Source organism: Pseudorasbora parva, chromosome 4 (assembly GCF_024679245.1).
Source record: "Pseudorasbora parva isolate DD20220531a chromosome 4, ASM2467924v1, whole genome shotgun sequence".
Lineage (NCBI taxonomy): Eukaryota > Metazoa > Chordata > Actinopteri > Cypriniformes > Gobionidae > Pseudorasbora > Pseudorasbora parva.
Genome location: NC_090175.1, coordinates 29,710,919 through 29,724,399, shown reverse-complemented (window position 1 = coordinate 29,724,399; position 13,481 = coordinate 29,710,919). Strand labels below are relative to the sequence as shown.

At 37.8% G+C, this 13,481-nt stretch overlaps 1 protein-coding gene across 9 annotated transcripts in view; it reads left to right on the top strand.

The window, feature by feature from the left end:
* The window catches only part of raph1b (Ras association (RalGDS/AF-6) and pleckstrin homology domains 1b), a 61,158-nt gene that overhangs the window by 42,964 nt on the left and 4,713 nt on the right, over window positions 1–13,481 (top strand). For 6 of the 9 annotated variants that reach the window (XM_067441517.1, XM_067441516.1, XM_067441512.1 and 3 more), the window contains 11 exons: window positions 401–487; window positions 845–919; window positions 4,028–4,105; window positions 7,445–7,604; window positions 7,710–7,831; window positions 8,636–8,701; window positions 8,977–9,120; window positions 9,621–9,731; window positions 11,212–11,310; window positions 11,487–11,607; window positions 11,822–11,964. In XM_067441517.1, the coding sequence (XP_067297618.1) occupies window positions 401–487; window positions 845–919; window positions 4,028–4,105; window positions 7,445–7,604; window positions 7,710–7,831; window positions 8,636–8,701; window positions 8,977–9,120; window positions 9,621–9,731; window positions 11,212–11,310; window positions 11,487–11,607; window positions 11,822–11,964 (1,206 nt within the window). Of the gene's footprint in view, window positions 1–400; window positions 488–844; window positions 920–2,302; window positions 3,893–4,027; window positions 4,106–7,444; window positions 7,605–7,709; window positions 7,832–8,635; window positions 8,702–8,976; window positions 9,121–9,620; window positions 9,732–11,211; window positions 11,311–11,486; window positions 11,608–11,821; window positions 11,965–13,481 lie in introns of those variants that run through there. The other 3 variants (XM_067441518.1, XM_067441520.1, XM_067441519.1) reach the window with 3 other exon arrangements.

The window sequence follows — 13,481 nt, the reverse complement described above, 5'->3', positions numbered from 1 at the left end:
AAATAAATTCATAATTTGTGGCACTTCTGAATATTTGGGCTAACCCAAGTGGACTAATGTTTTCCAAAAATATGCCAAAGTCTTATGAGGGTGAGTAAATGAGGACAGAATTTTCCGGTGAGCCATCCCATTAACAAAAATAGAACTTGCCTCATGTTTCTATTGTACGTCAAATACTGTAAACTGAGGCACAAGTTCAAATTAATTTCTGTTCTTGCAGCATAATGTCGATTAAATGGAGGTTAGATTGTATTAAACCCTAAAATTCCTTTAGTGTTTTACCAGAGTAGCAGCATATATTGACCTCTGCTTGTGCATGCCTGCTTGCATGATTAATGTGTTTATGTTTGCACCTGCTTTGTATGTGATGTCACTATACCTCCCCCACCCCTTTTCCCAGCATGTCTCACTGCGAAGGGCCAATGGTAAAGCTACCAGACGGCATCTTGACTTCACCTCACAGGAGGGGGAGGTGGATCAAAGGACTGTAAGTGTGTGTGTGTGTGTGTTTGTTTGTGCTCGACTGGGATAAAGGATATGTGTACACAATATGTTCATTCTCAAAATACTGGGTCCTAGAATACCTGTGATAATTCCAGGATTCATAACGTCATAAGAGAACTGTGATCATGGTATTTTTTTTGTTTGTTGAAAGTTCTTTTTTACATATATTTGTTTTCCCTCCACACTTTTATATGCCACCTCTTTCTGATTTTGAATAATCGATGCTCAGGCGCTTCCACACTTTCTATGCTTTTCCACAATCAAGTATGTATTTCTATCATTTTTGAAATCACACATTGCACTGATTAATCTCTGTTTGTCTTTTCCCTGCACCGTGAAGCACTCGTATCTGGACAGGGAGACCTCTCTGATTCTGAAAAACATTGCAGGAAAACCCTCTCACCTGCTGACCAAGGTGAAGCCTCCTTTCGCTTGCTTCTTTTTCCTTTCTCTGCATGTTTTTGGTTGGTGTGTCCACAGAAAGCCTTTTAACCTCAGTCTTTTAGCCAGACTTGACACTTTGCTCCACCCACACTGCCTTCTTAAATTTTTAAAGAGTTGTATCTTCTGTTTTCTTTTTTCTCTTTGCTGCCATCTTCGTATGTATGCCATTTAAAGTTGAAATCAGATCATCCAGTCCAAAGGGTCTATAATGTTATGTCCTCCTTAATATGTTAAACATACAGCAACTTTCTGTGATGAGAAAAAATGGCTTTTGTATCATTTCTTGTATGTTGTTACTTTATTTCAGGTCAGGTTTCATAGTTCAAAATGGTCAGTTGTCAGCATTCAAACAGAAGGAGTTTGTGTTTTGCACTACTAATGTAAAGTGATAAAGTTACAAACATTCTTTGTTCCTCGTTTAAGAAATCTAAGTTAGTGGTTTTCAGTATATAAAGATTTGTAAAGAGGTGCTGGGTTTTTCAGGCTGCATAGTGTCCAAGGAATCCAATACAAACACACAATCAAAGTTATCACTGTTTCCCTGAGGAAATGGCTGCTCATCACATCATTTTATTTTAGGACATTTCAAAAGCTCATATATCAAACTGAAACAGCTTTTCATATTCTTTGTTTTATGCCACAATTGATAAAAGTAGTGTAGCATCACATAGTGACTCCCTTAATATATTGAATCACAGACAGTTTGACGTATATTGTGATAAAATAGTATTATTTTAAAGGCACAAACAATCTTTGGTAAGATTGTTTAAAAAAAAAAAAAAAACACTTCTCGACTTGCGTTACACAAATTGATGGGCATGTTCTCGCTTCTGCTCTGGTTGGTGTGTGTGCACGCTTTTTCAGGAGAAGTGTCCATACAAGGATTTTCCGTCCTCTATTACGACATATAGGACCATACTCGAAAAAACACTTTCCGAAACTTGTGAGAAACCAGAAGGAGTATATTTGTCACATAAATACTCCTCCATCATACGTTTAACTTATTTTTTGAAACTATGGCCATGTTTAGCATAAGAAACCAACTCTTTAACGGTGCAATAAAATAGCTTATACTACGGGGGCCATTGAATGCTTGAATCTGATTGGCTGATGAACGTTCTAAGGTGTGCAATTATTTTCTGGGAAACGCACGGCAAATGTAGTTCCAGGCATCTCTCTTGACCGTATTACAGTTCCATATCACTTCGCATAGTTAACTGTAATAACTGAGCTGCTGTCAGTAACCAAACAGTTAACTGGAGCAATTGACTTCCATAGTAGGAAAAAAAATAATACTATGAAAGTCAATGGCTCCAGTTAACTGTTTTGTTACTGACATTCTTCAAAATATCTTCCCTTGTGTTCAGCTGAAGAAAGAAATTCATACAGGTTTGAAACAACTTGAGGATGAGTAAAGGAGGACAGAATTTTCATTTTAAAGTGAACTATCCCTTTAAATGGCATTAAATAATGAGTTTCTCCTTTTAGCTAGTGTTAGTTTTTTTTCTTTAAATAAAGCCGAGTCATCTAAGTTTTATTTATTTGTCATGACATTAGACAAAGGCATTATACATTTACACAAACTGAAGTGAAGATGTTCTTGAAATCCCACTCTGATTTCCTCATGATTTCATCAGGCTTCTCAAACAGTGTTTGCTTTTTTGTTCGCTCCGGATGGGCTCACTGCAGCCTGCTCAAACACAGACAGAGAGAGAACCAGAGAAAGGAAAAAAAGACTTCAAAGGGAATTTAATGCTTTTTATCAAAGCCTGAGCTGTTTGCAGAACTCTCCGATTTTTGTTCATTCTCTCTCTCTCTCTCTCTCTCTCTCTCTCTCTCTCTCTCTCTCTCTGCATCATAAATATGCATCTGCCGTAGACAATGATTCGAGAGAAAAAAAGCTGGTCTTTCATAACTCGTATACCCTGGTTTTTTCCTTCATCGCTCTCTCCAGTCATATGCGTTTCATTGCACATTCGTTGTCTCTTTTTGTCTCTTTCTCTGACTTTGTATTTCTTAATTTGCCAATCTCTGTTCTGTTAGAAAAAAAGTGGCATAATAATAATCAAAGCTGATGTAAGGGGGAAACAGCCTGACTTAAATTCCTTGTCCTTTCAAACCTCCTCCAAATAACTAACTTTTTTTCTTTAATAAATGAATGAAAATACAAGGCCTAGATATCATTTATTCCCCCACACAACCACAGAAAAAGGATCAGAGAACAATATCTGCATTTGGCCTCAACTTTATTGGCTAGTGGAAAGAAGGTCAAAGAAACGAACCCAATTGATTGGTTGCTGAGAAGTGAATGGACATTCTGATTGGAGAAGAGGTACGAGAAGGTCTTTTATAGTTGATGGCGGCTTGGTCTGCTGGTGCGAGGGATTAAACCCTGTGATTGGGCACGCTACCAGAGACATGCAGCTGTTTCACAGAACGAAAGAGAGGGGGAGGTCTCAATCCCCTCCCAATGTTGAGCAGCAGAGTTGTGTGTAAGGTACTCTGGGTGTAAAGATATGTGAGGGGAATCGGTTTCATCTCGGTGTCTCGGCCAATGCTCATTTCGGTTCCACGTCCCTTCAGATTTTTTTGGGATTATTTCAATGATTTTCATCAGGCCATTCCTGCAGCAGCTCTGAAACTTCAGCTGGAAGTACCTGTCAGGCCTTGAAATAGTCTGGTTATACCTGCCATTTGTGATGAGAACATTCGTTAATGGACTTCTGAAACATTCAAGCTGGTGCGACGGTGAATCTGTGCATCTCCTTGAATTGGTATTGAATGAATGAGCAGCCATTTCTCCAAGGAACCGTAAACGTGAGCAGAGGGAACTTCCTTTTGTGTCTCTGTTTGCTGATTGATCAGATACAGAGACTTTGCACTTTTTAGGGATTGTTTTAAATGGTCAGAAATGGATGTGATGACTGCATGCTGGAGAGGGCAGGTAAGTGAGGATATGTGTAAAACCGAAAATCCACCTGTCTGATTTCATACCTCAGTAATGGATGAAACCGTTAGACCGTTGGTGTAATGCTTCTCCGAGTGTTTCTTTGTTAACATGTCATCGTGTCATCCACAGGAGGAGCAGGCTGCCAAAGCGAAGGCTGAGAAAATCCGTGTGGCACTAGAGAAAATTAAAGAAGCCCAGGTGAAAAAGGTGAGTCAAAATCACTGTGAATCCCCAGATGGTCAGTAGACATCCTCTTTGCACTGCATGATGCAGCCCTTCCCATGCTCTAGCGGGAGAAGTCATAGAATGAATGCACAGTAAAAAAATAGGTCACCCATGTGTCTGTGAGTCTCTGTCTGCTGTGAGTGAAAGATGCACAAACAAGACCTTCATAGCCGTCTGTGAAGGTTTTACTTCAGATTACATGGTTAAAAATGTTCTTTGTGGGTTTTTTATTGTCATGTAAACTGGTCTGAGTTTTGCGTTTGTTTTTTTTTAGATGATCTCTCCTAATTCTCTATTCATCGTAAAGGGGCTGTCAAAATAAATGCCACCAGGCACATACTAATACCAAGTGAATGAATTAGATACAGTACAGTGATTGGGCCTCTATAGCCTAGAAGGATGACTGATTCCATTCATTATGTGTATAGAGAAAACTGTCAGCATTGAGCAGCAATGGTGCAGTGAGGACGATACAGAATGATACTGCGTCAAAAACGCTTTCAAAAGGGAAAAAATAGCCGAATAATATACAATGGGGTCCAAAAGTCTGAGACCCCATTGAAAGTCTTGGGGGGGGGAGTCAGTAAGAAATATGTTAAATACTTGTGGAGTCCATGAGAGAGAGAAAAATCACTCAAATAGCTACTATTATAATTATTTAATTTTAAATTGTGATGAAAAAAAACAAATTGACATGTTGACAGATTTGTGTTGTATGTTGACAGATTTTGGAAACCTGGGCAAAGTCTAAAAAAAATATCATATCAGTTTAGTCAAAACATATGTTAAATTAAATATGATAAATTTCTTATTCGGCTATATTGAACATGCAAAGACAAGTGATTAATCTGCCGAAATTCTGTCATTTCCTGCATTCATCAGTGTTTCAGTTTGCTACGGTTCTGAGTTTGAATGCAATCATTTCCTTCGATTGAAACATTGCACAAAGTGATAGATTGTTTGTGCTGAGTTCAAAGAATGTGGCAGGCCAGATCCAGATGTGTGATATAGCGTGGGTCTGCGTGTTTGTTTGAGCATAATGTGTGAGAAGGAAGAGAGCATAAATTAGCAGAGTGTTTTCTGCTGAGACCAGGCTTGGAAAAGTCCCACATACTCCCTGATATTCGTATGACTTTCAGGACCCCTGGCAGTGCTGTCTGTTAATGTGCCTGTGCAGCACTTTCTCTCAGCCTGCTCTTCGTTCCTCACTCTCAGGAAGAAAGAAAATGGGGTGTGAAATAGAGAGGGATGAAAGCCAGTTGTCATTTCTGTTCCCAGTTAGTATTTATTAAAGCCACGTTTCTGAAGATCCACATCATATTCCAGTTCACTCCTATAAATCTGTTCGGAAAGTCAAACATTCCAATTTGAACTACATATTTGTAACATGCTGCACTAATTAGGTTTTCCTCCTATACAATTTCCCAACAAGTGCAGAAACTGTAGGTGCATGCCTTTTGTTTATTTCATTATATTTGACACGTTGTTCTGTCAATTTTTTTTTAATTGTAGAAGTGTGATCCATGTTATATCTCTGGAGAAAAATTTCACAAGATAGATTAAATATTATGATATACTTGAAATATAAGTGAGCATGTCAATATACTTTGGTTTTGCTCATCATTCCAAATTAAGGGAAAGATAGGTCCTTGTAATTCAAAACGCGAAATAAACATACTAAACGACTAAAACATACTAAAGGTTTAGGAGTAGGGTTATACCTGTGCATGCGTGTGTGTCTATATGTGCATATATGCATACACACATATGCATACACATACATCAGGCATAACATTATGACCAGGTGAAGAGAAAAACACTGATTATCTTTTCATCAAGGCACCTGTTAGTGGCTGGGATATATTAGGCAGCAAGTGGTTAGATGACTAGGTCAGAGCATCTCCAAAACTGCAGCTCTTGTGGGGTGTTCCCGGTCTGCAGTGGTCAGTATCTATCAAAAGTGATGAACTGGCAACAGGGTCATAGGTGGCCAAGGCTCCTTCATGCACGGGGGCAGCAAAGAAGAACTACTGCTACTTGCTCAAATTGCTCAAGAATTTAATGCCGGTTCTAATAAAAAGGTGTCAAAACCCCTAACCACTGTGAGTGCCAACCAAGCCTGCAGTCTCCCTCTCATTTACTGAAGCTTTAGCGCCTCGATCGCCCCCCGGCTATACTGGGACCGGTCACCGGGGGGCGATTGAGGCGCGAAAGCTTCAGTATCTGAGAAGGGTGCTGCAGGCTTGGTGCCAACAGTGAGCATCAGAACTGGACCATGGAGCAATAGAAGAAGGTGGCCTGGTCTGATAAATCACTTTCTTATTTACATCACATGGATGGCCGGGTGTGTTTGCGTCGCTAACTTGGGGAACACATGGCACCAGGATGCGCTGTGGGAAGAAGGCAAGCTGGCGGAGGCAGTGTGATGCTTTGGGCAGTGTTCTGCTGGGAAACCTTGAGTCCTGCTATCCATGTGGATGTTACTTTGACGCATATTACCTACCTAAGCATTGTTGCAGACCATTTACACCATTCTTATAAAAACAGTATTCCCTGGTGGCTGTGGCCTCTTTTAGCAAGATAATGTTCCCTACTACAATGCAAAAATGGTTCAGGAATGGTTTGAGGTGTTGACTTGGCCTTTCGAATTCCCCAGATCTCAATCAAATCGAGCATTTGTGGGATGTGCTGAACAAACAAGTCCAATCTATGGAGACCCCACCTCGCAACTTAAAGCACACCTTAAGGGGTCTAGTGGAGTCCATGCCTTGATGGGTCAGGGCTGTTAAAGGGGGACCAACACAATATTATATTAGGAAGGTGGTCATAATGCCTGAACATGTTATGCCTGATCTGTGTGTATGTGTATATATATGTATATATATATGTGTGTGTGTGTGTGTGTGTGTGTGTGGTACCAACCAACATGAGGTGTATCCTGGAGTGATTTTTAAACATTAATGGTGGAGTTACCATGTTTACAGGCCACGTGTTGGCTGCTTTTTTTCCACTATCCAGTCCAATTCATACATTTCAAAAGAATTTATCAAAAAAATGTATAAATAAATTCAAGTAGGCATAGTGTACATTTTTCTACTGCGCTAATGTCAAGCATTTAAACATACGCCTAGATAAAAAGGTTTTTAAATTCATGCGAAGCATAAATTCGGTCAAGTATGTCTAAATGTTTGACTCGTTCTAGTGTATAATCTGTGAAATGTTGCTTACTATGAAAATGTATGTGTAATATAGCTGTATGTGTACACATAGAAAGTCAATGTTCTTGAATGAACTAAACTGGGCTTTTCTTTTTATCATCAGCTGGTGATACGTGTACACATGTCAGATGAGAGCTCAAAAACCATGATGGTGGACGAGAGGCAGACAGTCAGGCAGGTGCTGGATAGTTTGCTGGATAAATCTCACTGTGGTTACAGTCCAGACTGGGCCCTGGTTGAGGCCATCCCTGAGCTACAGATGGGTAAGCATGCTAGGACACTAGCACTAGCAAACCTGAAGGACAATATGTAGATAATTATGTACTTCATCACTCTCAACTCACTATTTCATTCTGTCTTTTCCTCAGAGAGAATTTTTGAAGACCATGAGAACCTTGTTGAGAACTTGCTTAACTGGACCAGAGACAGTCAGAACAAAATGATGTTTATTGAGCGGATTGAAAAGTATGCACTTTTCAAAAACCCACAGGTGAAGCTCTTTTGTTTGTTACATATGCAGAAAAAATCTGATTAAACATTAGGGATTCAAATGTTTCATTTAATCATAGAAATGAACATAGGACACTTATAATCACACTTATAAATACAAATATATAGTTTTTTTTCAGCAAGGATCAAAAAGTGATAGTAAAGACATTTGTAAAGTTACCAAAAAAGTGATTTAAAATGTTTTTCTTTTTTTTACGGTTTTCACACCACTGTTTTCAACATCGATAATAAGAAATGTTTATTGAGCACCAAATCTGCCTATTAGAATGTTTTGGAAAATCATGTGAAACTGAAGACTGGATTAATGGCTTCTACTTTGTTCAAATTCGGCATTGTCATCACAATAAATTACATTTTAAAACTTGAAATGAAATCATTGTGATGATAACTGCCTTCAATGACATAAACTAACTTTGGGGGAAAAATATTTGTGGTGTAATTTTATTGTTTAGTTTGCCTTGCGTCCATTAGAAAACACAGAGGGGCGGCTATACTGGGACCGGTTTTGTATTTAAATTTTGTATTTTAAATTGTAATACTTTTACTTTTGCAGCCTTGATGAGCATTTACTTGAAAAACATTAATTAATCTTACCATTTACCAAACCTAAACTTTTGAACAGTAGTGTATATGTACACTACAGTTATACTACTGTATATTCTACTACACTACTGTATATTCTCACCTAAAGTTAGGCTTAAAATAATAGTACTGGGTTATGATTCTTTTTAATCTTTTTTTATTCCGTCACCCTGGCTCACTTGTTGCAATTTGTGTGTCTAAGAACTATTTACTTGGGAGGAAGGAGACCTCTGAGATGGCAGACAGAAACAAGGAGGCACTGCTGGAGGTGAAACATACATTATAACACAAATTATAGTTTAACCTCATAGTACTATGGCTATAAACAGCTAAAAATGTAATTATAATGCAACTGCTTTGTACAAAGCATCCAAACATGCAAATATGTATATACACATGCAGTTAGTGACTGTGACCCAAAAGCCTTCATCACTGTGATGTTAATTCGGAATTGATAATTGTCATGGCAGACAGAGTTTACATCTGTCGAGATAACATGTCTTTAGATTCTTAATGATGTTTTTGTGTCTGTATGTCTTGAAGGAATGTTTTTGTGGAAGCTCTGTGTCTGTTCCTGAAATTGAGGGAGTGCTGTGGTTGAAGGAGGATGGTAAAAAGTCTTGGAAGAAGCGATACTTTCTGCTGAGGGCATCTGGCATCTATTTTGTGCCGAAAGGCAAAGCCAAGGTCAGTGTTTATTGTGTGTGTTTATTTTTGTTTTATCATATGATTTGGTGTCATGTTCTCTTTAAATGAACATAGAACCTAATGAACTCTTGAGTGGAATTTCCTGTTTATGGATTCACTGAAGATACTCTACACAAACCATATGCTGTTTGTCATTCACTTTGACATCTACTCCTCCATGTCTTGTCTTATATAATTTCAAGTTAAAAACATGATTTACTCTTTTTTTTTGATCAAGTCTGTTACAAGCTTACAAATTAAACAATGGTTTTGTGTAAGTAAGCAAATTCTGTGACAGTTAAGGACGTGACAGTTGAGGTTTGCTCCTGGATATTTGATTCTGTTTTGTTGTATCTGCAGTATATAGTATTATTTTTCTAAATGTTTGATTTTATTATCTGAATTTCCTTAACTGTAAACTATACAGAAAAAAACTGTCCAAATTAACAACAGGCATGTATTTAATATAAAATAATATTAATGTTTATTTTCAACTGTAGGCTTCCAGGGATTTGGTGTGCTTCCTGCAGTTGGACCATGTTAATGTTTATTATGGTCAGGAATACCGAAGCAAGTACAAGGCCCCTACTGACTACTGCCTGGCCCTCAAGGTGTGTGTGTGTGTCTCTGTCTCTCTGTCTCTCTGTCTGTCTGTCTGAGATGTTATAGCTTGTTTTCCTTAAAGGAACACTCCACTGTAGGGCTTATTCAACTTATTTCCTACATTTAGATATGTGGGCAAATGCATTTTTGTCTCAGTGCATGCATTGTTTTAGTTTGGCGCTAGCTTAGCTTAGCATAATGAATGGGATCCTATTTTGCGTATTCACAACGAGTACAAATAGCAATGCAGATAAAGACTAGGGGATTTCCTAGGCAGATATTGACGTGGGACTATATTATGGGGAAGCACAGAAGAAGCACTGCTACTTGGGCGCAGAGATATCACGGCTCTCATCCTCACGTGCTCTGGCTGTTAAAACTATGAGCAAGTGTATGCAGAAGAAGAAGACTTCTTCTGCATACAAAAATCTCACTGGAATGGGTTTTTACAATTAATGGCAAAATTAATGTTTGAAAATGTAAACTGATATTACCTACTGACACTATTGCAAAACATATAAATAACTGGCTTAAAAACATTTTTGGGGGTGAAAATACTAATGTGCCTAAGACTTTTGCACAGTACTGTACACTGCACACCCGCATATCCTATACTGCCTTATCTAGTTACATATTAACATTTTCAAAAATAAAATAACGGTTTCAAAATTCACATTTTTGCTACATGTGGGCTTAAGTTACATTGAAAAACAAACTGTCAAAGTATAGTCATGTTATGTTTACCATAGGTTTTATTGTGCACATAAATGGAAAAAAAGAAAAGAAAAAAAACCTACAAATAACACATAAAACCAAATAGGAAAATCTTGAAGGAACCAGCAGATAATTATTCTTCCAGGTTCTGCTGTCATACCTGAACCACTCTATACTTTAGATTAGGGAACATATACTATTAACTAGATGCTTATTAGCATGCCTATTACTAGCATATTGGTTGTTTGTTAGTATTTATAAAACACATATTAATGCCTTATTCTGCATGACCATATTCTACATCCCCAATCTACCCCACCCTAAACATAACCACTACAACTAACTTACTATCAATGAGCAGTAACTGTGGATTTATTGAGGGAAAAGTCCTAATTAAAAGTGAATGTGTTCCCTAAACTTCCTAATCGTACCATTTTACACATTTATTTGTAGTATTCAGGAATGGAATGTTGGCTTTCTGGGATTTAAAGGTTTCAATGTGTGTTGGCTATTTGCAAATATATTTCGTAAAACTACGTTTTGCATACATTTAAAGATGTAAAAGATGGTTTGCCATCAAGTGGCTAACTTGTACAGCTCAAGTGTTTGTGTAGAAGATGGCTTTGTATAACACGCGTTTTGTTTAAACCCTTGTTGCTGCCCTCTAGTGGTTAATGAGTATTAGCAAACCAAAGGAAATTTCTTGAACCATTGCTCTCTTTATTTGTCTTGCTAACTCTCTCTCTTTATTTGTCTTGTTGTTTGTGCCCACAGCACCCCCAGATCCAGAAGAAGTCACAATATATCAAATACCTGTGCTGTGATGATGTCAGAACTCTACACCAATGGGTCAATGGGATTCGTATTGCTAAGGTAATCCGATAGCTTGCCTTGTCCTCTTGTCCTCTGGCCTCACAATGTACTCTTCTAGAACACTTTAATATGTCAGATTATTTTTGCAACTAACATTCTTCTTTATTTGAAAAATAACTTAGCTCACGTTGGAAATGTCTTAATCGTAATTTCTGCATGTTGTGTTTTATGCACAGTATGGGAAGCAGTTGTATGTGAACTACCAGGAAGCCATGAAGCGAACTGAAGCTGCCTATGACTGGTCTTCTCTCTCCAGCACCAGCATTAAGTCAGGAACAAGCTCAGTCAGTATACCTGGTGAGTAACTTAGGCCTAATCACTGACTGATCCTTTATAAACATTTTTCCACTGAGATTACTAGAAATATCATAGGCAATGGCAGTTCTATTTCCCTTTTAATGGCATAATAGTGATTTTACTATCACGGGTATTAGTATCATGGGTATTTTACTATCATGGGTATTAGTAAGTGTATGGGTTATCGTTAATGTTAATCTGTCTGTTCTTAAAGAGTCACAGTCAAACCACTCTAGCCAGACAGACAGTGGTATGTCCGATGGCACTTCGTCCTCCCATGCCCGCTCCCAGAGTGTGGTCAGTTCTATCTTCTCTGAGGCCTGGAAGAGAGGGACTCAAATAGAGGAGAGCACAAAGGTAAGTTGTCGTCTTTCTCTTTCTGTTCTGGGGAGACACATCTTTACTTTTTTCTGTCACTTGTAAACCTGTGTGACTTGCTATTAATTGTGGAACACAAAAGGATTCTGAAGACAATTATGTATTCATTAGGGATGCAACAATACAGTTAGGCCACGGTTCAATACATACCTCGGTTTTTAACCACGGTTTTTCGGTTCGTTCAGTTTTTTTAGTATTCTTAGGCGACAGGAACAGAAAAGGGTTGTGGAGAATTTTTTTTTATTGCAATTCTCTTTCTTTATTTCACTTACAAGACTTGAAAACCCTTACTCAAACTTGAAACTTTACTTTAAAAAACCCTTGTACATATTCCCAGTGTATTGTATAATATAAAATAAATATATATAAAGATTTACAGTGGCAGCTCAGAGATGTACAGTAGCATTATATGAATATATTTGAATGAATAAATGTAGGCTAAAATTAAAACTACATATCCTTCAATATACAACATTGATTAAAAGCTACTGTATTAAAGGTGTTTTTTTATTTATTAAAATCATTTTAGAGGTGAACTGTCCCTTTAAGGACAGCGTGTTCACTATAGGCTGCGCTGCTGTCAATTGAAGACCTGCTCGCATCTCATAGACGCACGCAATTTTACTTTCACTAGACGTAACCGACTGTGTTTATCTGTTAACCTTGTGTGTATTTGACAGTATTAGCGCTGTAAGACTGTCGAGTAATCACATGTGTTTGACAGTCGTTTAGTGCACACGCTCAATGCAAAATAGTGCATAAGCACACGAATTAAATGTTTAACCGGCAAGGCTTTAAAACACCCCCTAACTTTAGTGCATATGATTGGATATTTGCTCATATCCGCACACTCACACAGAGCCGAAATAAACCAAGAGAAATATTTCAAATGGAGAGAAATGGAAATAATTTGTTAAATGCAAAACTGACCAGCGCGTATTGAACTGTGAATGCTGTACCGAACGGTTCAATATTATATTGAGCATTGTATAATATTGGCATCCCTAGTATTCATTGATATCGAACACTTAAAGCTTTGTATGAGAAAGTAAGGTTTTCAGTCAATTGCATTCTGGTCTGTTTTTCACACAGTGCTATTATATGGCTTAAGTAGAATTAGAATATTGTGCAAGTTGTATGGACCACGCTTATGGTCATTATTGAATCTTCAGATCTTTAGTCCCCATTATTTTTAACTGCATGGAATATTAAAATTTCCCCATTTGTGTTCCGCAGAACAAAATGTCATGCAGGTTTGTAACAACGTGAAAGTGAGTGCTGAAATGTGAAAAAGTGAAAGTTTTATTTGTGGATGACTTATTCTGTGCCAGTGGTTTAAAACCCTGTTGTAGGTGTCTCCCAAACTGTACATTTTGAATGTCTAATTTTTGTGACACCAATGAGCTGATAAACTGAATTAAGGGTATTTTAATAAGGAAGATAAATATAAGGGGGGAAAGAAAAAGGCCATAAAGTGTTAGTTTACCCAAAAATTT